The following is a 27772-nucleotide window of genomic DNA, read 5'->3' as shown; positions in this document are numbered from 1 at the left end:
TGCGCACACACAGAGAATCCTCTTGGTTAGTCCCAACTAGAGTACTCCCATCAAATGTATTGATGAATAGTGATTCCGTACATTAAACACCACCGATTTAGTTTTGCTTTGCTGTAGTTGGAACAAACAATAGGATTTACTCAGGAATGTAGAAACCAAAATTGTTATGCTTTTCAAATAAATAAATAAATAAAATTAAAATACCTCCATTTTCCATAGTAATTTTGAGATCCAGGCAGTACCTAGAATTTCAGTCAAATAAGTCAGCTTATCCATGGTTGGAATGCTTAGCCAAAATGGAATATTGTACCTTAATTCTTTTTTTCCTAAAAAAGACCCTATCTCTGAGTAGATTGGTGAGAGCCTTGGAGTCTTTTTTTTTGGGGGGGGGGCATCTCTAAAGATCTCCCCTTGGGGCTAGACTGGGAGGGTAGTTAGCTCTCTCTTACAGGGTACTGGGACTCAGAAAGGAGTATCCTTGGGATGGTCTTCCAATAATGATGGGCCAGGGATAACAAACATCACTAAGGTGCAACCCCACAGTCATGTGTTTTCCCCAGAGGTTGACTGAGCAGGTAGTCAGAAAGTGATACATGACCATATGCCAATACCCATGTCGCATCGCTCCCCACACAAACTATTTAGTTGCCTACAGTTAAAGTAAGTCAATAAATGTCCCTTTATTTCTCCATATGCCCATGTCTAATATCATCATTTCATGATGAAAATTAAACTGAAACCAAATCCCATCTCTACATTTCACACCTATATCAACCTGTGCAGACATAGATATATGAATATTGTTTGAAGCTTCAGATGCATGGCCTTTATGCAAGTAAATGTGTTATAAATGTGATAATGTCTTGGCAAATAAATTATTTTCTTTTTTTTGTAATAGTTTTTATTATAGATTTTCATTCTGTTACATACATGTGCATAGAAAAGAAGTAGAATATTGGTGTGAATAGGGTTGATGGGAATGGGAATGGGGTGGGGCTGGGGAGGGGGGAGGAGGAGTAGGAGAAGGAAGGGAGGAGAGGGCATAGGAAAGGTAACAGAGGGGGTAAGAAGAGATAAAGCAAGGAAAATAGATCAAAATAAACAAATAGGTAAAATAGAAAAAAAAAGGGGGGGTTGGAGACAGATGGTCGATGTCTCACTCGTTGACTTCCTTCATATCTTCCAGATGGGGGTTTCCTTTTCCTTCTCTCATTTCCCTCTTCTTTATCTTTCTCTCTTCTGCTTATTCGTCTGTACTATTATTCATGTGGTTAGTATAATTTGTCACTTTAGTCCAATCAGTTTCTTTTATCGGGATCCCTTTACTTTTAGTAATCAGATATGTTAGTCTATCCATGTTTTTAATGTCTAATATTTTCTCCATCCAGTCCTTTATTTCAGGGATTTCTTCTTTCTTCCATAGTTTCGCGTAACAAATTCTTGCCGCCGTAGTCAATAAGAAGAGCAATTTGTCTGTATTTCTTTCTATTTTTGAGTCTAGTATTCCTAGCAGGAATATTTCTGGTTTAAATTGTAATTTCACGTTTAATATTTCCTGTATTATTTTGTGGATTTTTTTCCAGTATCGTCTTGCCATTGGGCACTCCCACCACATATGATAGTAGGAGCCCTCCACTCTCCCACACTTCCAGCATTTAGGGTTTACGTTTTTATGTGAATTGTTTATTTTTTTGGGGGTCATATACCATCTATGAGCTACTTTTAACCAGTTTTCTTTTAGGTCTATTGCGTAAGTATATTTAATTTTTATTCTCCATATCTTTTCCCAATCTTCTTTTTTAATTGATCTGCCGAGGTTTTCATTCCATCTTTTCATGTATTTTTTCTCTCCGTCCTTTTCTAATTTCCATTCCAATAATTTCTTATACAACTTTGTTATTATCTTTCTATTCGAATTTAATATCTTGTCCCAGAAGGTATCTAATTCCTGAAACCCGTGCCTGTGGTCCTTCTTATAACATTCCGTTATTTGCTTATATTGAAACCACGATATATTTTTATTTATCTGATTCATTTCTTGTTGTGTCTTCATCACTCTTTCGCCAGCTTCTTTTTTTAAGAGGTCTTTATACTTCGGCCAATTGTTCCATCCCATCTCTCTTCTTTGGGTGGCCTCTAGAGGAGAGAGCCATAATGGAGTTTTTTCGCATATTTTAGTTCTATATTTCTGCCAGGTTTTCATAATTGTGGATCTGACCAGATGGTTTCCGAATTTTCTTTCTTTTTTGGGGTCTCCATACCATAGGTAATGGTGCCAGCCTGTTCTCAGCTCAATTCCTTCCAATGTAAGTAATTTTTTCTTCTTCAATTCCACCCAATCCTTGATCCACATTAGTGCGCTGGCTTCAAAATAAGATATTAAATCAGGAACTGCGAAGCCACCTCTTTTTGTATCTTCAATCATATTTTTAAAATTTATTCTTGCTTTTTTTCCTTGCCAAATAAATTTCATTATCTGTTTATTCCATTCTTTTAGTAAACTTTGGTTTCTAATTATTGGCAAATTTTGGAAGAGGAAAATAATTTTAGGTAATATTTTCATTTTAATACAGGCAATTCTCCCTAATAGGGATAAATTTAGATTTTTCCAACCCTCCATTTCCTTTTTCATTTTCTTCCATCCTTCTATATAATTATTCTGTAGCAGTTGTATATTTTTGGCCGTTATTATTATTCCTAGGTATTTCAGTTTGGTTTCGATCTGGATATTCCAATTCTTGCCTAATCTCTCCTTTTCTTTCTGTGTAATATTCTTCGTTAGAGCTTTTGTTTTTTCCAGATTTAATTTAAAACCTGCTACCTCACCAAATTCATTTATTGTTTGTATCCATTTTCCCAGATTTTTTTCAGGTTCTTCTATTACACAAACAACATCGTCGGCATACGCCCTTACTTTAAATTCCAGACCTTGAATTTTTGCACCCTCCAATTCTTTATCTTCTCTGATTTTTTCGAGTAGAATTTCTATAGTCAGGATAAATATCAGGGGGGATAGGGGGCAGCCTTGTGTCGTCCCTTTCTCTATTTCGATTTTTTCAGTTTCTTGTCCGTTGATCCGAATTTTGGCCTCCTGTTTCTCATAGATTGCGTTTATCATATTTTGAAAATAGTATCCAATATCCATTTCTCTCATTATCTCTTTAAAAAATTCCCAATTTACCCTATCAAAAGCTTTTTCCGCATCTAGCGCTAATAGCATTACTTTTCTTTGGCTGTTGATGTCATAGTATTCAATTAGATCTATTAGCGTCCTGACATTTTCCTTTTGCTGTCTATTTGGGAGAAAGCCAGATTGTTCTTCCTTAATTCGTTTTGATAGTAGTTTTTTTAATCTCTCTGCAATTATAGAACTGAATATTTTGTAGTCCAGGTTTAGAAGTGATATAGGTCTATAGTTTTTTAAGTTTTCGGGGTCCGAATTTTCTTTATGTATGACCGTAATGTTTGCTTGTCTCCAAGAGTTCGGGATAGTTTTGGTTTCTCTAATTGTGTTCATAATTTTTTTTAAGTATGGTATTAATTCTTCTTGAAAGGTCTTATAATAGATCGCAGAAAAGCCGTCCGGACCCGGGGCCTTGTCTGTTTTCAGGTTTTTGATTGCTCCTTTTATTTCTATATCTGAGAATTCTTTATTCAGCTCTTCCCTTTCCTCTTCTGAAATTCTTCCAATTTTTCTATTTCCTAGATATTCTGTAATTTTTTCGTTGTTTATCTCCTCTTTCTTGTATAGATTTTTATAGTATTCCATGAATTGCCTTTTTATTTCCTCTTCTTTTGTATATGTTTTGTCTTTGTCTTTCAATTTTGTTACAAATGTGGCTTCTCTTTTCCATCTTAGCTTCTTCGCTAGCCACTTCCCTGGCTTGTTTGCGTTCATAAAATGGTTTTGCTTTAGATACTTTAACTCCTTTGCTCTCTCCTCTAATTCTAGATTCTCTCTTTGTTTGTGTAGTATTTTTAATTTATCAACACTCCTGTTTGATTGGGGGTCTTTTTTTAGGTTTTCCTCTTCTTGTTTAATTTCTTCCGTAATTACATCCCATTTTTGTCTTCTTAATTTATTCTTTCTCGCTTTTTGTTGAATGAAATTGCCTCGCATTACAACTTTACTGGTCTCCCAGATTGTATACAGGTGTATGTCTTCCTTGTCATTTATCTCAAAAAATTCTTTTAATTTTTTCCTATTGTTTTCTATGTCCTCTTCTTTTTTCAGTAGATTTTCATCTAATCTCCATCTTCTAGATGTTTCCGATAGTTGTATTTTCATCACTAATGGACAATGGTCCGAATCAATTCTTGGTAATATGTTTGTTTCTTTGACGTTCATTGTTAGGGAGTTTGTTACCCATATCATATCTATTCTTGACCAACTTCTATAGCGGTCCGAATAGCATGTGTAGTCTATTTCCTTTTCATGTTTTAATCTCCAAATATCTTTTAATCTATATTCATTCATCCAATTAAGAATAGACTTTGGTAGGTTCCCACTATTTGATATTCTTTTTCCTTTCTGTTTTATTTTTTTGCTTCTATCCAATTTACTGTTTACCACACCATTAAAGTCCCCTAGAATTATTAATTGATCAAATGATTGGGTATCTATTTGTCTTTTTATTCTTTCTGAGAAGATTGTTTTTGAACTATTTGGGGCATAAATATTGCATATTAGTATTTTTTTCCCTTGAGCTATGATGGTGACCCCTACGAATCTTCCCTCCTCATCCTTAAATGCCAGGGTATGTTTATATCTATGTAGGTCACCACCCCTCTTTTTTTTTTCGCTCGCTGATGCGTAGAAGGCTCTTCCCAATCTTTTATTGTTAAGATGTGCTACATGTTTTTGTGTTATGTGAGTTTCTTGTAGGGCAATAACATGATACTTTTGTTTTGTTAATCTATTGAATATTTTATTTCTCTTATTTGGTGAGTTAATCCCATTAATATTATTTGTGTAAATTTTCAATTCTCCATGCATGCTTCTTTTTGCGTCTCCTCCTCTAGCTCTTCCTCCTCCTCCTCTGATTCTCCGTATCCCTCGTTCTCTTCTTCCGATCTCTCTTCTTCTTCTCCGTTTGCCTCCTCCATCTTTCTTGAACTTTCATCTTTTATGATTTCGTTTGCTGGGATTCTTATTGATCTATCTGGTGACTCTTTCTGTCTTGCTTGTCCATCTTGCCTCTCAGGAGTATATCTTCCAGTCTTCTTTTTTCTTTCTCTCTCTCTTTCATATTTATCTCTTCTTCTTCCTGCCTCTCTTTTTATTTTGTCGTAGAAGTCCTTTGCACATTCTTCGTTTAATATCCAATAGCGTTGCTCTCTGTAAGTTACCATGAGGCCGTCTCCTTTCTCCCATCGGAATCTTATATCTTGTTTCTTTAACTCTTCGGTAAGAAAATTATATTTCCTTATTTTGTTCAGTGTTGCTTTCGGATATTCTCTCAATATCGCCACTTTCTTCCCTTTGTAGAACACATTTTTGCTGCTATTTATTTTTAATATTTCATCTCGAACCGTTTTTTTTGTAAAATTCACAATTACATCTCTGGCAGTTTTATTTTTTTTTGCATATATAGTGTTTACCCGATATATTCTATCTGTGTGGTTTATTACTTCTTGATCCGTCCAGTTAAGCATTTCTGATAAGATTTCCGTTACTTTTTCTTGTATGTTCTCTTTGGCCTCTTCTGCTATATTTCGTAGTCTGAGTTGATATTCTAAGGTCCTTGCTTCTATAGCTTCTTGTCTTTCTTCTATTCGGTGACTTTTTAGGTCAAAGGTTTTTATTTTCACTGATATCTCCTCTTGTTCTTTCTTTAACTCCTGCTTTTCCTTCTTAAGATCCTTTAGTTCTCTTTGTATGGAGGCAATATTGCCTTTCATCGCTCCCAATTCTTCTTTCAGGCTCTCCATTTGTTTTTGTGCTATGCTTTGATATGCATCCTGTTTTTCCTGCATTTTATCCTGTTTTTCTTGTATTGTTTGCATTTCTGCCAATATTTTTTTCATCATCTCTTTCATACTCATCTCTTTTTGGGGTGCTTCTTCGGTCAGTGATTTTTTTCTAGATGTTCCTTTCATTTCCTTCTGGGTTTCTCCTTTGCCCTTTGGTGTAGTCATCTCACTTTTAGTTGCTAATCTTATATTTCCCTTGTCGTTACTTGTCTTTCTTTATGCTAGGCTTTTTTTTTTTGTAGGTCTCTGGGGAGGCAACTGAGAGTATATAAGTAGGTAGTTGGTAAAGGGGGAGAGAGTACTTTGGGTTTTTATTTCGCTACTGTCTGCAATCCCAGTTAGTCTTTTCTTTCACTCCGTCCCTCTTCCCCTCTGTCTCTCTATCGTTCTCTCTCTCTGGGTTTTATAAATATATCTGTAATATATAGAGATGTATATATATTCCAACTCAGAGGGATTAATTATTTGTTATTTCTTACCCTTTCTCCTCTGTTCCTCTGTTCCTTTCTTTCTATCTCTTTTCTTTCTTCTCCGTTTGCTGTTGTTTATCTTCTTATTATTGTCCCTTCCTCCCGCAATGCGCTCCCTTTCTCTCCTTTTCTCCGTTGGCGTACTCACCGTATTGTCAATTCAGCTCTTGGTTCACCCTCTATCTTGTTTTTCCTTAGGTCTCGTCTTCTCTCGCGTTATTTCCCAGCCTTCTGCAGCTTTGGGGCTTTGTTTCTTAATGTTTTCCCTTCTTCCGTTGGGCTTCCGCCACCCTCCGTCACTTCTCGTTATTTTGTGTCGCGTTGTCTCCTCTTTCTTAGCGTCTCCCGTTTCAGTCTTCTCTCGCGAGCCTTCCTTCGGGATTTCCCTCTTGCGTGATGGCGTGACCCGTTGCGTAGTGACGTATAACGTCGCCCTTCTCTTCGTTTCTTGGCACACCGCCCGCGTGGTTCGCCTCTGTTTATCTTCCTCAGCCTTATCAGTCCTTGTGCAGGGTAGCGTTCTCAAGGTCAGTTTTAAATTCTTATCTTAACCCTTGCTTGTCCTGGTGTTATGAGGGCAGTATAGTTTCTCCCCTCTGCTCCTTTAATTTTTTTATTTTCTGTCGTTCTCTTTCTCTTCTGTATTTTGTAGTCTTTTCTAATATCCGTTCCTATAATTTCTTAGTCTCTTACTGGTCCCTTCTCGTATTTTCTCGTACCTGCTCTCCTCTTCTTCTACCTCCCTTCCGCCCCTCTCGTGGCTTCTTTCTCCTCTTCTTCCTTCTTCAGGCTCTTCACTACTCTCCGAAATCAATCCCTTAATATCCCTTTTTTTGTATTTATTTTTGTATTTATATATTCTCCGTTCTCTTAGTGCGTCACAGTATACTCAATATTTCTCTACTATTATCTTCTCTTTCTCTTTCTTTCTTTCCCCCTTACTTTTCTCTCCGGTTTTCTCCTTAGTTCTTACCTTCTGTCATTCTTCTGTAGTTCTTTCATCTATTCTGGAAGAGATTTCTTCCCCCACTTTCCGATCGCTTCTTACAGCTGTTCAATCGCTGTTTTCTTTCATTCTTTATTTTCTTCTTCTTCTTCAAAAGAAGTGTGCACGCCCGAGGATATACAGGGACGCCATGCCCTGTGCGCTACTGTAGCAGCCTGCCTTACCTCGGGGATCTGATTGCCGGACCCTTTGGAAGCTCTCCCTTGAGGGGGGAGCCTCTTTGGGGTCGTCGGCCGATCCCCTTGCGGTTACGCAGTTTCCCCCACTTCGTTCCGTGGAGGAAAGGGAGCTATAGCTCTACCCAGCCGCTTACAGAGCTGACTCTTCTCTTCCGAGATTAGAGAGTCCTTCTCCTCGCCATTGCGGCACACCGGAAGTCCGGCAAATAAATTATTTTCTATCAGTGTCTTAATTGAAATGTATAATATTATTGCTATCATCAAGGCTCAGAACAATGTGAAAGGGGAAAAAACATGGGTTGTTGTAGGTTTTTCGGGCTATATGGCCATGTTTCAAAACATTCTCTCCTGACGTTTTGCCTGCCATGCAGGCAAAATGTCAGGAGAGAATGCTTCTAGAACATGGCCATATAGCCCAAAAAAAACCTACAACAGCACAGTGATTCCGGCAATGAAAGCCTTCGACAATACAAAAAAAAATCACATTAATGCTCACCAGTAAGAATGCCTTAAAGAAATACACAAAAGTATTCCCATAGTTAAAATGAGAAAACTTGGCTTTGGCAAGTAGGAAAGAACACCCAGTAATATACGCCTGGCAAGAAATAATTACATTGAACCCCCTTTTCTTAGAAACAATAAGGCCGTGGATACATTTGCTCCTATGCTGTACTACTTCAAGACAGCAGGTGAGGCCTTTTGTGGCAAAATTCACATGCCTTAAGTACATTTTTTAAAAACACATGCGGACATGGACACACACACATTCTGACACATAGATTTGGGATTTGGGGTAGGCTAGAATGCTTCTTTTTGATACATAACCTGTTTGCTTCTCTGAGAACATACTATCCTACTTTCCATTTAAGAAAACCTCAGAGCAGTTTATAATTACAAAATCATCCATGCAATAAAACCAGCAGTGGAAAACAATACATTAATAATAGCAATAGAAGTCATTTATTTTTGAAGACCAAGATAGCTGATAAAACCAAGCATGCAACTAGTACTTTCAACTGGTATTTGTTTATTTGTAGTGTTTATATTCCATTCTTCAGTCCAAAAATATCCCAGAATGGCTTATAAATAGTTAATTTGACAATTCCTGTCCTCAAGCTTAGGTGCATGTTTTCGATTGATTTAATATTTGTAATACTTTAATGCCCCTTTAACTGACTTTTATACACACACACACACATTTAACTGTATATTGCAATCATTTTAATTTGAATGTAGCCTCAACTGCTAACCTTGAGAAAAAGATGGGGGATAATTACAAATGGATGACAATAATAATGATGGTTTTGATGATGATATTGATTTTGTTGATGACAAAGATACCCAATATGTGAGAGGGAGCAAATCAGGTGCAAGTGGACTAAGCATGTGAGGATCCATTCCACAGATAGGTAAAAGTGTCAGTCCCCATTGGCCATTGCCCTTACTATTTTCCCACTTAGGCATCCAACAAGATTAGAGATGGCACTAGATAAATGAGAATAGAGAGAGATTGGTGCATATTTTAGTTTTCCCAAAATTGTTTAAGCTCTCAATTTTCACTACTCTAATCAGAGAAGTGATTTTTTTAAAAAGAGTTAAGGTACAGTGTTTACATTGACCTATAGATATGTTAACTCAGGATTTGGGAGTCAACTTTTGCCTAAAATTTCTGAATTTATCCATGAGTATATGTAGTAGGTATTTTAGTTTTATATGGTAGCTTCATTAGTCTCTTCATGGGTTTCCTCCTTAGAATGATACAGAGGGGTTGATATTAATTCACCATCTGCCGTTATGTAAAGTTATGGCTGTTAATTTGGGGGTGTTTTTTTCTATGTAATACGTTGTACAACTTTAACTAGGCTAGCTAGTTTGAATGCATTGTGTGCTCCTGGTTTGTTGACCAGTGGCAAAAGAATAGAATTAGGAACTGTGGTGTTAAATCAACTTTTAGGGTTTTTCCAGCTCACCAGATTATAAACTGTTTTGGTTGGAACCCGTGAGATCATATTCTACACAAGGTGTTAGCTATGGTCTGCTTTGTATTATGATCACTTTTGAAGAGATTTGTCACTTTTGGAGAGCCCAAAAAGGTAACTTAGGTCAGAATTTTATAACTCAGTTCATTACTTTTATGATTTCTTATTTGTGGGAGCTAAGAAAAGCTATTGTTTATTCTAGCACTGGAGTGATGATGGATACTGATATCTGCACACAGCACACATTGAAGCTGCTTCTAAGATATCAATGAGAACAACAATGTCAATATATAATGGGAACGATCATCACAGTAGAGAGAAATACTCTACTTGTGGAAACATTTGAAATTCATTAGAAACTAGTTACTAGCAAGGAAAAATTCAGACATGACAAAGGGATTAGTAGGAACATAGCAACATACCACAAATCCAGGGTCACAGTAACAGGTATAACCCAAGCCTGGTTCTTTCTGGGTACAAATCCCATGTATGCAGGGATTAGAGGCACATTCATTGATGTCGTCTTCACAATGGAAGCCTTCCCAACCTGCCAGCATGAGAGAGAAAAAAGAATGTGCACATCATTCGTTCATTCATTCATTCATTTGTGTATTGCATTTATATTTTGTCTTTCTTTCCAGATGGAATTAGGGAGGGAAATCAAGAGGGGATTCACCACTGCTCTTTAGTCCCAGAGAACTAAGTTGGGGGTTCATCACTGACCTTTGGTTTGAGAGAACCAAGATGGGATTAATCACCAACTTAAGTCCATAGAACTTGACCTTTGGCTTCATAGAACCAAAATTTAATGTAATTACTTATGGATAATAGATAAATACAATACCAGAAAGAAAGTCAACAGGGGTTAAATAGAATGGGCAGCTATACCAAACTTTACCCCAGTTCTTTGTTTCAGAGGAATCTTTAATTCCATAGATTTTATTGAGTGTATTTTTAGCATTGATATAGACCTAAACCTCACTGTTTAAGGCGTGAACACTGGCAAACTAGTTTTTCAGCACTAGTGAAACAGGACTTTTTCCACCATCCACTGTAGTCCTTAAAGTTGCCAGAAAGCGAACTCAGAGGAGTTTCCCAGCCCTTCTGAGCTCAGAGGATAACCAGTGGGAAGGAGACATTGCTCCTATCCTTCCCCACTACCCATATCTGCTTGGTTCTACTGTTCTATCCAAGGAGATCCATCTTGAAATCCTGCCCTAAATCTGGGATCCAATTTTTTATTTCCCATCTGAATGTGATGTCAAGTCTGAAAGCCAAATTGCAACTTAAGCCAAATCCATTCATTGCCAACTCAGTTCCAAGAATGGGCCTACTTCAAAATGAAAACAATTTGTTCTACAGATTTATTTTGCAGTAATATTTAATCATTCTGTCCCACACATGGCAAAATTAAACACTTTAAAATGCTAATTAAAACTACTGATTTTATCTTTGGATTCCAGACAATCTTTAAGTGCATTCAGTTGCTTCCAGTCCCAACTATCTTTCTGCTTTGTAGGGCAATATTTAAAATAATAATAAAGAGTTTGTATTTGTTTATACCTAAGAATAATTCTTGAAGCAAGTGAAAAGTAATTTCCAGATAAATTGCTTTCTGTTTACAGAAAATAGTAACCACACAGTTTAATTTCCAGTATGTCCTTTATTAGCCTGGTAAAGAATGCTATCCATAGTTAGAATCTGTCAGTATTAAAGTATCATACTTTTTTAAAAAATCCAACAATTACCTCTTTGGCATCTGCAGAAGAAGCCATTAATAAGATCTTCACAGATCGAGTCACGTAAGCAAGGTGAAGAGCTGCATTCATTGATGTCTATTTCACAAAAATGTCCAGAAAAGCCATCTGGGCACCTAGAGATATAATTATTATATACTTTAGTACAGTATATTAGAATAATATTATTCAGGAATAAAAATGTCACTGACATTATCTAACTTGCTGTTGTCTAGTTCAGAGTCCCACAGACATTTTCATGTAACGTATTGTTCATGGTGTCTGGGAATGATTGAAGTTACAGTCCAATATATTTAGATTGTGTGGTCAGGAAAGCTGTCTTGGGTTATTCATAGAGTGCTGTGGCTTGATATGATAGCCAGAATTGTTTCAGGAATCTCAGTAAATGGATTTATAGATGTGGAAATTAGCATTGCATAGTTGTATAACATCCATATCCAGTCCATAATACTGGTACATTCATACATAATAATGACAGGAAAGTACCCAGTGCTCATTGGGCACAAATGCACATTAGGTACTCTTGCTGGTGTCACATTATACATCTTCATAATGCCATAGCAGATTTCTTAGTCCCTCTGCTATACAGTTAGGCATACTAAAGTTCCATAATCTACCACTGGATTCCAATGTATGCTTTTACATTGATTCCATGGGTTTTTGTCTCATCAGCTTTGATACAGTCAGTTATCAAGACCTTTAAGAATTCAAGGTAGGAAGCATAAAGTGATTATTTCCAAATGATTAATGCTTTTTTCCCTGTTATACAACTCATGAGCTCTCACAAAATTGCATTATTTCATCCATAATGTGTAATGTTTATAAGTAACTCTTGGAGAAATCTTCTATTAGCTTGCCCAGATATATCATCGATAACACTCTTATCTTTCTGTTTGAATTAATTTGGATAAAAACACAGTATTTCCTACTTCCATTGGAGACTCAAAAGGCAATGTCTGGTACTCAGGATAAGAGGTGGTTATGTTTCTTCAAATAATGTTTACTAGAAATGATACTGGATACAATGTCAAAATAGCAGCTGCACTGCCTGTGAGTGTAATGATACTAATATGAATAAATGAAAACACACACTTATAGGACATCAACATGTTTGACAGTCAAAATAGTCAGAAGAGTGATACCAAGATGAAGATCCATAAAATAACAGGTTAAATAGTGACATTGGTTTGGATAGGCCAGACTGTCTTCTTTTTTACCCAAGCTTTTTTCTTAATATATGTTTATAACCTTTGTTTCCACATCCAATGACGATAACAAGCCTGAAGCCTTTAGCTCTTGCAGACGAGTAATAATATAGGCTGTCCACAAGTTCCAAACAAGATAGGTTCTGTAGGTTTGTTCTTAAGTTGAATTTGTATGTAAAGTCAGAACAGGTACATTTTAAGTATAACTCCATCCAATATTTTCCCATTGTTAAAATTATTATTGTAGAGTGATAAAAATCTCAATAACAATTCTGCAAGGTTAAATAGACCAAACAAATAGTGATATTCCACTTGTATTTTCTCACAATTTGATATGTCCTGTTTTCTTAACCTTACCAATTCCACACTTATCGTCCACTTGTGCCCAATAGTTTTTCTTCCCTCCTTCCCCCTTCACCCCCACCGTATGGGAAGAGTTGTATCCTTGATTTGAGTATTATTTTAACTGATCATTTGTGAAGAAAGTGTGATTCACTTCTTTATATAACTCCACACAAATTATATAATATATGCTGCATATATATTTGACTGGAGTTCTGGATAACATAGGGAAGAATTAACACCCCTGTGGTGTTTGTCTTCATATCAGTGCCCTGTTCAGAAGATTTCACCTCACTTTCTGTCTTTAAGGTAATTGGATTTTGTGACATTTGGCTTGTTGTGGAAACAAGGATTGGAAATAAAGATTCAGTTAAGTCACCTTTTTCTCATGACAATTCTTTCAGGAGTGAATTCCTTTCTTGGGGGTAAATTTCTCTCACTTCCTGTTGTCTCACCCCCATTCTTAACAATGAGTTGTTTGTATGTCAGATGTTTGTAACTTGGGGACTGCCTGTAATCATTTCCCCAACTTCTACCCATAAATGAGGCTATAGGTGAAAGCAAAGAAAAACTGTCTCACCTCTAAGTTAACTTGTTCATGTAAGCAGAGGTCCTCAACAAAACTTTTGCGTCTTCTGGTTAAATAATTCCTTCCATCCTGGATTTGCTACTCCCCAAATGTCAAACTGTCTTTCTCCCCCTTCCAATTCTAATCCTTATCCTGTTATAACCCATTGTTCTTTGTCTCTGTTTCTCACCTATACCCTCTTCTCATCTCTTTTCATCTGTCTGCTGACATTTCACAGTTTATGAATAATTTGTACACCTGTCAGGTTGAAGGCGACAATCTTGAAATCTGGCTTCAGACTTGCAAGCCATTTGCAAGTTTTATTCAGGAATACTCATTAACATCAGTTTTGCCTACCAAGGCAGCCCTTGTTTTCCATTTACAGGACTCAGTTTTGATTAGCAGTATTGATGATTGGATTGGTAGAGGTTATTAAGTTGTTTGGGATTCATAATGCATGCAAAATGCATACTATAGCTCATGAATTAAAAAAAGAGTTGGAAGAATATTTCTTCCTGCAAATTAGGGGTCTGAAAAGAATCATAAATCAGAACAAAAGAAGTTGCTCTTGAGTTCGAATGATGTAAGACAGTCTACTGAAAAGTTCTTTTGACGTTCGTCCTGATCCCCCTTCCCACCCCTCATTCAAATCTGCATTTTCTGGATAGAATAAATCTTGTTAACTACTTCATTCTAACAGGCCAGTTCCATCACTGCGAATTTATATTGGGATGGCTATACATTATTAACAAGCTATGAAAAGTCACTGGCTAAATGTCATGGCAGCTGAGATATAGAAGCACCTTGGGATTCATATTGCAAACAGTTTAGTTTTAATCATCTTAGATCACGAGGTGCCTTGACATTTGAGGGACAACTTTTTCCTTTTTAACTTCAACTAGAGTCAGACCTCTATTATCTCAGTCATAATTCTCAACCATGGCAGTGATAGAATGTTTTACCTCCTAAATTAAAAATGTGAAAAATTGATCTATCATGGACTTTATCATTCGTTTAATCAATGTTCACAAGCAGGGTTTGGGAATACAAGAAAGAAGACTGAGCAAGTTCAGCTGATAATTCTAGTCACATTCAGCTCAATTTGTACCATTATTGCATGAATGCCACTACTGGTCAAACTCTACTAAAGAGAGAACAGATCTTGAATTCTTTTGGAGGGGAAGGAGGAAGAAGGAAAATTGAATACTGCAATCCCATCCTACAGACACGTTTATTATATCACCAAAGTATCAATTCAAAGTGCTAAATTAATGCATAATTATTATAATCTTCTACTTATAAGAAGCATTTTTTTAGTACAGAGGAAAAGGCACAGCTGGTAGAAATTCCATATGCCAGTCTGTCTATTCAAAGAGATAACATTAGTCAGAGGCAAAATAAAAGAAACAAGCACTTTTGTTAGCAAAATAAAAAAGAAGGCATTGCTCTAGAATATAAAAGCACGGTAGATGTTTGAAATTCTAGTTCTATCAAACATGTTTCTGACAAACTGAAAGCTGTTTCATACTCTCAAAAATAGTGTGGAAGTCTTTCAAGTTTGGGATTTTCTTTCAATTCTTTTCATTTCTTTCAAACTTTGCCTGCTTAATTTTTTTATTCTCTTGTTATCCTCTTATTCCACCCACAGACTAATTGCCAATTTCCATTTAATATAGAAATCAAATGGTAACCTCCAAAATAAAGAAATAGTCATGATGTTCAAAGCTTTCAGTATAGCAATGAACCTTATAGACTCTTTTTCATCTTAAGCAAGGAATTGGAATCCAATGCCTGTTATTCTCGTTCCATAATATCTATAATGTTTTAGTTAAACATAGTTTAAAAGGACTATCTTCACGAATGTTTTATATGCCTAAGTTTTTCATTAAAAATAAAGGGAGGGGGAGGATTTCATTTGTAATTTTACTGCTGTTTTTTCTTCAGGAGAAGGTCCATAACATGGCAAGTCTCTGCCCAAAATATTTAATCAAATGATACTCTTAAATGTACAATTTCCATAAAATTGTCCTTTGGACTACCAGAGGTGATGAAATATAATTCTCAAAGTACAACCCTGGAATGTGGCCAAAGATTTGACACGTTATGTAAGGTTGACATTTGGAAAATGTAAACCTTAGCTTTTGCTGCCAGCCTTTACCTTGCCAGCAAAATGAATCCAGTGGAATGATGCTGAAACCTTGCTGATGATTTGACAAAAGATTTTGCAAGCAACTTTCCTTAGAAACAAAATATACCTTTTTAATTTGAGCAGCCCCATGCTAGGTCCCAACATCTTTAAGCATGTGTTAATTTGACTCCAATTTTTTTAAAAAATGCATTGGTTTCAGAATGTAAACCTATCTACATAAAATTAAGTCAGACTGCAGCACACTTTGGATGGAAGAGCAAGAGAAAATCTCAATGTTAGATTTGGAGAGGCATCGAGGTGAGGGATTCAGATCAAATGCTGCAATCCTTAGTAGTGAATGACATTGGTGGCCCAGAATACTTCATATGACCACAACTGTCTGCTGCTGTCATTGAGAAACTGTCATTGTTTTTATAATCACAAGAGTCGTGCATACACATAATTTGTAGAGTTTGTTTGGAAGAGCCTGAAAGTCATAAAAAAACCTCTGACTTTTGACTTTCAAAGCAGTTTTAAACCATGCAGGAAGGGTGGTGGTGGTGGGGATCCGAATTTGAACAACTAACCTTTTTTTCCCCCGGAAACATTCCATAATGTTTGGATGTTATTTTAATTTTCACAACGTTTAAGCAACTTAGGTAAAGCCTAAAAAGTTTTAAAATCTCATGCTTTCCCTCCCCAGTGATGCAAGGGAGGGATGAGGTGGGTGTGATGAATTGCCTACCTTTAGACCAGGAAAAAGCTCAGGAATTAGGCCCAGTTTTTTTGGCAGCCATTTTGTGTAATGGTGCCTGGAGGCAGCCATCTTAGGTTAGTCATTTCCTAGTGGAGGCAGATAGTCATGAAACTGTCTGGGGGAAAATGTGGAGAACCCTTGTGATTGGCTGGGAGAAAGTGGGTGGAGCTTGGTTGAAGTGCCAAAACAAATGAGCTTTGAATAGTGAGTTGGATTCTGGATTTTGAAGAAGACAGTTAGGAGAGAGTTAGGAGAAGGAGAGTAGAAGTCAGTGAAGCCAAAGAAGTTAGCTAGAGAGTTCAGAGAGCTATTAGGGAAGAATAGCTAGTATAGTGATTAAAAACAGATTCCAGATAAAGGGCTGTTTTGAAGTAATAGGATTCTAGTTAGGAAGAAATCTTGCTAGTTTCCTGAAGGAGTTAAGAGTTTTATTGGAAACCAAGTACTGAACTGTTTTAAAGTAACCAAACAAACTTCATCTCATTCTTGCAACCGTTACGCTTAAGTGCCTGTGTTTTTGCAAACCACACAAATAAACATCTTTGTTCTTTGTTAACAAACAACTGTCTCAGTGTGCCTCTGTGTGAAGAAGTTTCATAGCAAGTTGGGGAAACTTAGAAGAATCGCAATAATATGCACCTCAGTGTTCAGCGCCCAGCTTACTTTCAATTCATTGATCAAACAAAAAACTGAAAACCCCTTATGACTTTGGTGGTCGCCTGATTCCACAGTAAAAACTCCTCAGAATATTGTATATTGGTGGCAGAGTCTCTACAGCCTCTAATTAAACAAAATAAACAAATAGATTCCTTTATAGTGGGAGTGGCTAAGCACAGCCATTGTTGTAGTTTGTGAAGGCCAGGCCCTCGTTGGTAGAGATTGCAAAAGGCCCTGCTGTTAAGCTACATTTCCCACACTACCCGGATGCTCATTAGCCAAAATAGCTGAAAAACCCCTATAGCTGTCTGTAGCACTCTTCATCTAAATATAAAATAAAATGATTGAATCTATAAAGGTGTCTAAAGAAGGCAGCAATCAATAAGCAAATTTTGCAAAGCCAAGAATACATAAACTGCTTATTTATTGATTGATTTGTTTATTTATTTGCTATACTTGTATACCGCCGTTTCTCAGCCTAGCCGGCGACTCAACACGGTTTACAACAACTTATAACAAACAACAGTATACAGTTTAAAAAGCATAAAAACATAATCCACAATACATATATCAATAAACAATCCAATACATCTCTTGACTAAAAACGTGATCCAGTTTCGTCGTCCAAATTGCCAGTCCTTCAATCAATTACACTTATTGCACTGGATTAACCGAACGCCTGCTCGAACATCCAGGTTTTTAGTCTTTTCCGGAATACCATCAATGAGGGGGCTGATCTTACCTCCATGGGAAGGGCGTTCCAAAGCCGCGGGGCCACCACAGAAAAGGCCCTGTCTCTCGTCCCCGCCAGCCGCACCTGTGAAGCAGGCGGGATAGAGAGCAGGGCCCCCCCAGAAGATCTTAGGGTCCTGGTGGGCTGCATCATTTCACTTTGGCCTGATTGCCATGAATAAGGCACTGGGGTAGCCAGCCACAGCCAGCCAGCCAGTCCTTTACATCAGTAAGTGATGATAAAATAAAATGATTGATTGCATCTGCAAATAGGAATAAATGGATTGATGTGAGGGTCCCCTCCAACTCAATAGAGGAAGCAAATGGATGCCAGGAAACTTTGGATGGTACCTTTCTGCCCAGAAGAAGGGGTCAGTCTAGATGTCCCTTGATGGGGTCTGTACTTGATTTCTGCTCTCCACCAATTTAACACAGTTTGTGCCACACAAACAAAATTTCTGGAGTAGCACTACTACTTTCAAAGTAAAGACCATCCAATGAAACAGAAACTAACACTTTCAAACCAGGAACTGATTTTCTTTATTATTAAAAAAAGTTTTATTAAAATTTTGAAAATTCGCCAAAAATCCATGGATAAGTCAAAGGTTATGAAATTCAGTGAACCAACAGTGGTGTGGTCCATGTGTTCTACCACTGTAGCAAGTTTAGTCAGAATTGGTCTAAAAATGAACAAGGGAGAATCCCCTGAAGTTTCCCCAGTGCCTGTGTTATTTTTTTCCTATTGCACATGTGTGTCTGCCATTAATGAAGCAATTTGGAAGTTTTGGAATTTTGAATTTTTTAATAGGATATAGGGGCGCTGGCGGTTTGATTCTAAAGTTTTTTTAAAAAAATGTAAACTTTAGAATCAAACCACCAGCGCCCCTATATCCGAAATGAGTTTTGAACCATTTTTTTTGGATCAACCAAACCTAATAGTTTGTCCAGAAAACAACATTTTCTGCAAATATGGTTAGCATCTTGTGTTAGTCAGTAATAAACTACACTTACAATCTTGTAACCGTTTTCCATTCACATTTATGATCATGGTGCCATTACGCCAATCATAAAGGCTTCTGAAACTCAACATATAATCCAGCTGGCACACTAAAATTGATTTCTCTAACAATGGCAAGTGGTGCACTGAAGAATGACACACCAAGACCCCTCTCATTAGTAAGTAGCACTGTGTCATCAAATGATGACAGAATTCTATAGAGATTCCTGCTCCTATTTGGTACATTGCAGCTCACTGGTGGGAAAAGGCTCCCTTGGGGTCCTCTGACAGCTCCGTGGATGATTTAACAATTTTGTGTCTGGCTATCTAAGCCAAATACCCCAAATCTTAGCCTTCCATATGTCATGGGATGATAAGCAAGGTAGATCATAATTAGCATTTAGAAGGGAGACCACCAGTGACTAACAGGAGTGGGAGGCTACATTTCAGAGGGACTACATAACCAATTCTGAATATTCCTTGCCTGAAAAAACTCTATGAAATTCGTGGAGATAAGCATAACAGGCAACTTGAAGACACATGCACACACAGGGAGACATAGCCAGATGCTTCCTCAATCCCACCTCCTATTCTACATCTGACACAGAATGGTGGCAGAGGGGTTGCAGTGGCTCAACCAAATTACATCAACACACGCGTCATGGTGAATCCAGTGACCCTCATGGGGGGGGGATGGGGAACCCACTGCCCCATGCCCTCCATCACCCGGCTCCTGAGGAAGATGATTCCATGGGGAAAGTGTCGACTGTACGACTTCCCCCCATTGCTTCCTATGGCAACACGGGAAGCCTCCTGTGTTGCCGCAGTGGCATGAATCAGCTCCACAGAAGAACAGCCACGGAGCCACACTAGAAGATCATCTGCGTTGTTTGATGGGAGTCGGCAGGTTCCGTTGATGACCTGGAGTTTAACCAGTGCATGCTGCCAGTTTAATCCCTATATGATGAGGTGGTGAGTAGCATGGAAATACTAAGTTCTGCATCATTAAAAAATACACAGATTTAAGAATGGTCTATGCTTATATATGCCACTAACAGGTTACCAGTCAACCCCTGCTGCCTCAACTAAACTCAGTAGTATGGAAAACTTAAGAAATACAAACCTGTCAAGCTGTGTCATGCAACCATAGAATGAGGACACTTTCCTTGTGGTCATTACTCACATTATTATTGCTTTTATACATTTCTCTTCCCCCAATATTTTACACATAATAGAAACTTTTATTGCTTTTATATATCTTTTCTTTTTTGATGTGCCTATTATATGATCTTTAGTTTATGATAGCACTAAATTAAGTTTCAGGTATCACTTTTCTTCTTTAAACAGTTAAAAACAGATGGAAATACTGTCTTTATTCAATGTAAAATCAATCTTTCTATGAAACAATGGTTTCATTTGGCCATAGATGTCATACCTTGGTTCATTGTGAAAGCCTTCTTTAATGAATGAAAACTTTCCATGAAGAAAATACTTAGATAACACACACACACACACACACACACACACACATTTTGTGTGGTAAATTGTATCTTTCCCCCCAATTTAGGGAAGAAGATTGCTTTGAAGGCAGCTACAGACCCCTTTCTCTCATTTATATTTGTTCCCTTCCTTCATGTTTGCAAAGCCAGGAAACTGAAATCCCATGATTATTCTTCAAAGAACCAACTTTTCAGGGATGTTAAACATTCAAACAACTCCCAGCTGCTTCCATTGGAATTTTTTCAGAAGGCTTCTGCATGCAGAGAATGAACAATCTATTATTGATTTCCAGTGTCTGTCTCTCTTTCTTTCCACCCTTTCCACTTCTATTATTTTGGATAGTGGACTCAACTGTGGAAAAAATGCCACATATTGCCCCTTGAATCAATGGGACAATGTTGGATAATACATTTAAAAGTAACAAATTTTAGAATCCTACAGTATTCTTTGTTAAGCTACATGGTGCAAAAATTCAGTTGTGTCCAATGAAGCAATGACAGTCAGAATCTGGCTGTATATTCTGACTAAATCCCAAGTTGGAAATTGCAGAAATGAAATATTTGTGGCCATATAGGTGGTACTAAAAACATGCTAGCTCATCTTGATCATTGGCAATAATACACTTCTATATGTTTGTGATTTCTTTACTGATGTGTATTTTATAGGTATGGTTATGTTTGGTCAGAATCTTCATAATTCAGAATTAATTTGGAAAGATTTGCTTTATGAAGCGATTATGAAGTTTTTAAGGAAACCAGAAGTCCCTTTGGCCTTCTGAAGCTTTTTTTCCACCATTTCTATTATGAAGCAGTAAGTGAGTCAGAAATGATCCAGCGTTTCCCCGCTTCTGGTCCCTGGCCTTGGCTCAAGCCTGGGAAGCCGTTTTAAACCAGAGTGGATGAATTTCCTCCCTCTCCTCTCCCCTCACTTCTGTCTGGAGCCTGAGAAACATTTTAAAACAGAGTGGATGAATTTCCTCCCTCTCCTCTCCTCTTGCTTCTGTCTGGAGCCTGGGAAGTGTTTTAAAACAAAGTGGATGAATTTCCTCCCTTTGTTTCCCCCCTCCACCCCTTCTGGAGTAAAACTACTTTCAAAGTAAAGACCACCCAATGAAACAGGAAATAACACTTTCAAACCATTAAAGAAGGATTCGGAAGTCTTGGAAGTTTTGAAAAGTTTTGAACATTTTTTCTGTGACAATCGGAATTGACTTTAGAATTGGACCACCAGAACCCTCTACATCCGAAATGAGTTTTGAACCATTTTTTTTAATCAAACAAGCCTAGTATTTTAACTGTATTTCCATTCATTGTTCTGAACCATTTTGACTTCCAGCTTTGGTAAAAACGTGATATATTGGAGTGGTTTTTTTTGGCTGCTTCTGTTATGTTTTTAACTTTTGGACCAAAGACAAAAGTCTCACTGAAGCTCACAGTTAGGCTAATGATCCTAAAAGTTCCTCCCCTTTCACTGTGATGGATGTTGCAGCTTAAATTCTATATTATACCCAGCAAGAGTAGACTTATTAAAACAATGAGATTTATCTATGTGTTAGCACACAATTGGAAGAGTTTACTTCTAATTATAGTGGGCCTAATTCAGTTATCTAAAAGGTTCTGGCAATTGTTTGTCTAGGGTGGGGCAGAACGGGATGGCATGGAATGAGTAGATGTAGCTTTTATGGGTATCCTCTCCCATAGTTTTTATATGTAACCAACAATGAGAGAGAGAGAGAGGGGGAGGGAGGGAAGGAGGGAGAGAGAGAGAGGGAGAGAGGAGGGATGAATAACTTTTACTCTATCCTATCAATTTAGGCCAAATGGGTCTGTTTAATTTTTAAAATTCATTCCATTTTTTTAAAAAAACCCATGTTTGCCATTATTTTAACTATCATATAGCAATCAGCATTACATCAAAATGACACCCTAATAAATTGTTTCAACCCTCAGGTGTTATGATCTTTAGTCTCTTATTTTATAGGTTGTTTAAAAATCATTTTTAGTTTTAAAAGTCACTTTATCAATCTCCCCCTCATTTTCTAGCTATATTAGCTTTGAAGAAAAATGTCCCCCCTGCACTTTAGTCTTTTAAGAAATGAATTAATTCTAAAAGCCATCTGCTAATCTATTAGAACATAAATTAAGCAACCATTTTATATAATGTGTGGAATTTGAAAACTTCCATAGGAGAATTTCCCAATATGCACCAATGAATACAAGTTCTTCACCAATTTTACACACAGGAAAATGATAAGAAAAGTTATGACCTCATCAGATGGCTGCTACACTCTGTTTCCATATGCCTAGGAAATGGAACCCCACAGGAGTCCCAAAGAAACAATCACATAATGTTAGGGCACTTCTGGTGGGACTCCATTTCCTAAGTATATGGAAACGAAGCCTAGCAGCCATAATCCGAAAGTGGGGGAAAAGTGAGGAAAGGCATGGTCCAGGTAAAGATGAGAGGAAATGGGTTAAAACAGTTCCCTCCACTTTTCCCCGCTTCCCCCACCCCCGTCTGATGAAGTCCTTAATCACTGTGTGCATAGGATTTTACATGTATGACTTAATCCAAAATAAAAATGTGGATTCAGTGAGAACATTCAGTGTATTGTTAACATACAATTGCCTACAAAATAATTCAGAACTTGAGCTACTTGGTGAATATTTGAGACTTTGGGTTAAAGGCTGAAAACCATTTTAGTTCATCTTCTAAGTCCAGATCTGCTGACACCTGTGGGGTTATGCTACTTCCATTTGCTTTCCATAAGTTGTTGACCAGATAACGAATCAAACAGAAAGCTTATCAAAAGGATTTTCACTGTGAGATCAACATAGTTCATGTGTATTTGAAATAACTTATCTAGCATTCAAAGGAGTAGTCATGGCATCTTTTTGCTGCAAGGTATGTTGAGTACCTTGAAAAGCAAAAGTACCATTTAGTTCTCTTTCAGAATATTGTAAGCTGTATGTAAAAAATGCATGAGCTTGGCAGAATCCAACCCCAATTTATTATTTTCTTTCTAAGCAAGAGTTAACTTGATTGAGTCCACTGATTTAGTAACATGCCCCAGTAAATTAGTTCGGATCAGTTCAAGCTCGATGGCAAAGTCATGTTTTATGGTAAGAGCATGTGGAGCTGCCAGTGGAGCTCGCAGTTACAAAGAGCTTATGTGGAAATGTTTTTTGCATGAGCTGGTGCTTCTGTGGCCCCATCTACACTGCCATATAATGCAGTGTTGGAATCACATTATCCTAGTGCATTCACACAGGCTAATGAGATTGAACCCGGGGTAAGCAACTTAATGTGGGTTGACCACAGGTTTAAAAACTCTGTAAAGTTCCAAATCCTGCAACAAGATTTCAACATTTTCTGGTATTGGAGCAGTCAGGACAGCCTTCCCGGATCACCATGAAGGATCTAGAATCATATCTGCACAGCCATCCTGTGCTCCTTGGGCTCAGGCAGCCCAAGAAGGTGAGAGGGCAGACCCTCCACAGCTGCCCCCTAAACAACAGAAAGTCCCCACTCATAGGTACTGTCTGCTTTTCCCTACCTATTTTTTGTCATTGAGGGAGCAAAGCAGCTTCAGAAGAGAGGGCTGAAGCTGGCCTTTCCCAAGCTGCTTTGCTCCATGTATCTTAAGTTGGATGAAAAACAAGCACATGGTTCCTGGAGTTCTGGAGAATAATGCAGTTGCTGTGTCTCCAGCCAAAGAACTGGGTTATATGGCAGTGAGTCTACACTGCCATATAATCCAGTTCAAAGCAGATAATCTGGATTTTACATGACAGATTACAAAGGGCCTATGAGGACCTCTTAATCTGAACAAGGCAATAAAAATAATCATACTGAGAGATTTTCCTGAAAATTGTGGATATCTTTGAAAAGTGTGCTCTGCTTGAGCTTCACTTTGGACCCTTCTGCAGTGCCTTCTACACAGCTGTATAAAATCCAGATTATCTGCTTTGAACTAGATTATATGGCAGTGTAAATTTATATAATTTATTTCAAAGAAGATAATGTGGATTATATGGTATGATAACCTGGATTATATGGCAGTATAGAAGGGGCCATTGCTTCACCAATATCTGGATATAATTGGTTTTTTATTAATATTTTTTTTAAATAAAAGTCATTAAGAGGAAGGAGAGACTCCAACCCTGCAATAATCCACTCGTCTCCCACCCCAGAAAATCCCAAATAATTGCATACAGCTTTCATATCTAAATAATTGAAAATTCGCCAAAAACTAATAAAACTCAGCATTGCAGCATACATAATGTTCTTTCTTACACCAACTTGTGGGGGAAGGGAGCTATATCTACTTGATATGATCCTATTTGACATAAGTGCAGAGGCAATCAAAGGTAATAATTTGTAACTCATTAATCTTTATATTTGTTACAAGGCCTAACACTGCACCTCTCACATCAGTGCATTAAAGTACATTTGACAAACAATGCAAGTCATTAATCAACATTAGAAAACAGGTTACAGCTGAATAAATAACAGCATCTGCCTTTTTTTCTTGATGCAACTTTTGCTTTGTTTTGTCATGTTTAATGGGTACATTAACAAGAGGAAAAGGATGATGTTAATGGGCATAATTATTTGCATTATTTTCCAAAAGCCTTGTATCATCACTAAAATAGCAAATTTTGCCTGAACAGGAAGCTACAGTTTATGCTAGAACAAAATTGCTTGGATTCTTCTTTTTGATGGGTGCTGAGTGTATTCTTTTGTTTTTTTTCAAAATAAAAGTTTCATGTGTGTGTCTATGTGCCTTCAGGTAGCTTTTCGGCTTATGGTGACCCTATGCTGGACTAAGAACTCTCATTTAATATTTAAAAGCTGCTTCCAGGGAATGCAGGACAATGATTCATCAAAGTCATGGCTTTAAACAGTAAGCCAAAAAACTGCCTCTGGGCACCTTGACCTTTCCAGCAGAAGGGCAGTTAACAAAACGTGAGGTCCTTTTCCTTCGGTGAAATATGTGTTTATCATTGCTCTCACTTGTGGTGTATAGCACAACATTGGAATAAACAAATGTTCATGCCTGTACTCTCTGGATGTGTGGGATTTAGTACTTCCTTCTCCAAACAAAACAAGTTCATTTTCTAATGCTCTGAATATTGAAGGGCTTACATATTCTGCTACTAGAGGCCACAAGAAGGACAATGCCAATTAATGTCTGAGATGGATGAACAGGGCAAGTGTGATGGACCTCAGAGCAGAAGACCTGTCCAGCATGTGTAACCAACCAATCATGAGCCTTAGGATGTTGAGAAGATCAGTTGGAAGTGGGTATGAAAGGCAAAGCTTAACTAATCAGTGTGGGAAATTCACTTGGCTTTTTCAAAAAGTTGAAGGAAAAGGATGGCAGAACATCTGAGGCAAGGGGTCACAAAGGATTAAAGCAGCTACACACTGTTTGAAATGAGCAGTGGGCCAATATTTATACTTGATGTATACTTGTAATATCCATTTGTTCAATAAATGGTTGCATGTTGTCATTTTAAACTCTATAGACTTCATCAGACGGATTTTTTAAAAGCAATTTTATATCGGTCTCTGCTTCGTTTATCCAATTTTACAGCCACTGATGACTTCCTTCACATGTCACACAGCTGGTCAATTCCCCTTTTGCTTCTTTTCACCATGTTTGTGGCATCTCACATTGGCTGCCACATATTTCTACATCATGGGCAGCATCTTTGATATAGGTAAGTTTCCCACAATTTTCTTTCTTTTTATCATGATTATATGCTTCCCCCATCTGAGGAGGGAAAACGATGAGGTACCATGTGCCCCGTAGCAATTCTCCCACCCTTCCCATCACATGGGTGGGTGTGTGGCTTGAGTCGCGGCCTTCCTCTAGAACCTGAAACATTAAGGAGGGAGGGCCATCGTGTGACTTCCTAAGTCAAAAGAGCTTGTCTATGTAAGTAAAAATACTATACACTGAATCCAGGACTGGATGTCTTCATGATGCATAATGACTTCCAGTAAGTATTTGGAATGACATTCATAAAATCGTAAAATCAGTTCAACCCCCCTGTCATCCAGGGATATACAATACAAGCACAATAGATGTCCAGCCAACCTCTGCCAAGGCAGCATATTCCACTGTCAAACAGCTCTTACAATCAGGAAGTTATTCCTATGTTGAGGTTGAACTTTTAATCCTTTGCTTTACACTAAACAGATCAGGATATACTCCAGAGTTTGCATAAAGCTACAGAATGTCTTTGGACCTTGCAGCTTTTTGGACATCTGTATCACATTCATTTTACCTCAATCTATTGTCCATGTGCACATCACTGCCCTCACTCTTTCCTTGCCTTGTCCAGCACATTGAAAGGGGATAAGTCATTTGCATGTCATCACTGCTGTTTTTCCTCAGGCATGGAGATTTCTGTGAATGCCTGACCATCATGGTCATGTCTGCTGAGATCAGAATGGGGTGCCTGCATAATCAGCAAGGAGGATAGACTCAATATACTTCCACCTCACTGATTGCACAGGTGTCACACTATGACCTCTATGACGCTATGTGGCAGATGATGGACAAGTACTTCTAGGAAGCTCTGTGACTGATAATGAATGGCTACAGCAAAATATGGGAAAGGGGACAGGTCAATGGGGCTATGTGGGACCTGTGTCTCCTTGCAATGGTGCTGCTTTCCCCAGGTGATGGGGAAAGTCTTGCAACAGATTTGCCCTGCTGCTCCTTCTTTCCTCCACAGAAGCCTGGCAAAGTGGGGTGCTTCACCAGGGCTTTATGATGAGGTCATAAGATTTACTCCTTTACAATATTTTTCTACCACTCTTCGTGATAAAAGCCCTCTCAAATCCTCCATGTAAAAACTATACAATAATGTAATGTATTAAATGTAATAAATTAGAAGAACAACCTAAAGTTTTCCATTTCATGAAAAGCATAATATATGTGCCCATTATAGCTACAACATAGGCTGCTGCCATGACTTGGTTACACATAAACACAGACATGAAACCTATGAGAGCAGAAAGCCAGCATAACATTGTTCTATAAATGGTGTTCCTAATATAACCTATTCTTCCACAAGAACTGCCCTCTGGTCACTTTTGATGAAAGTGTTAATTAGCTTTTGTAGAATGAGTGAAGCCAAGACTATGGTTCCACTGTGTCTGTGCAACTATGGGTTATATTGTAACCCAGCTGGCATGCATCTATGCTAAACACACACACACACACACACACAATAATGTAACATTACATAACATAACATAAAACATAACATGACATACAGGCTGTTGGTCAAGCCTTTGTGTATGCCTGGCTGCTTTGAAATGCACTATAAGCTTCTCAAATGCATGCATTTCCAAGGCATGTGCATTTTGCTCACAGTATTGACTCTGGAATGAATAGGTCTATTACTACTCCAACTAGTGATAGGACATAATTTTGAAGTTCAATAAGCATGTAATGGACTCAAAGATTCCAACTGACCCACGTTTCTTTCAGGTCAGCTGGAAG

The 27772-nt window shown here is 37.7% G+C and overlaps 1 protein-coding gene across 3 annotated transcripts in view; it reads right to left on the bottom strand.

The window, feature by feature from the left end:
• EYS (eyes shut homolog) overlaps window positions 1–27772 on the bottom strand; it is a 1026188-nt gene that overhangs the window by 379801 nt on the left and 618615 nt on the right. For all 3 annotated transcript variants that reach the window (XM_067468024.1, XM_060752827.2, XM_067468032.1), the window contains 2 exons: window positions 11356–11480; window positions 10030–10154 (listed from right to left, as the gene is read on the bottom strand). In XM_067468024.1, the coding sequence (XP_067324125.1) occupies window positions 10030–10154; window positions 11356–11480 (250 nt within the window). The remainder of the gene's footprint in view (window positions 1–10029; window positions 10155–11355; window positions 11481–27772) is intronic.

The sequence above is a fragment of the Anolis sagrei genome, chromosome 1 (assembly GCF_037176765.1).
Source record: "Anolis sagrei isolate rAnoSag1 chromosome 1, rAnoSag1.mat, whole genome shotgun sequence".
Taxonomy (NCBI): Eukaryota; Metazoa; Chordata; class Lepidosauria; order Squamata; family Dactyloidae; genus Anolis; species Anolis sagrei.
This window is presented reverse-complemented; position numbering and strand designations above follow the sequence as displayed.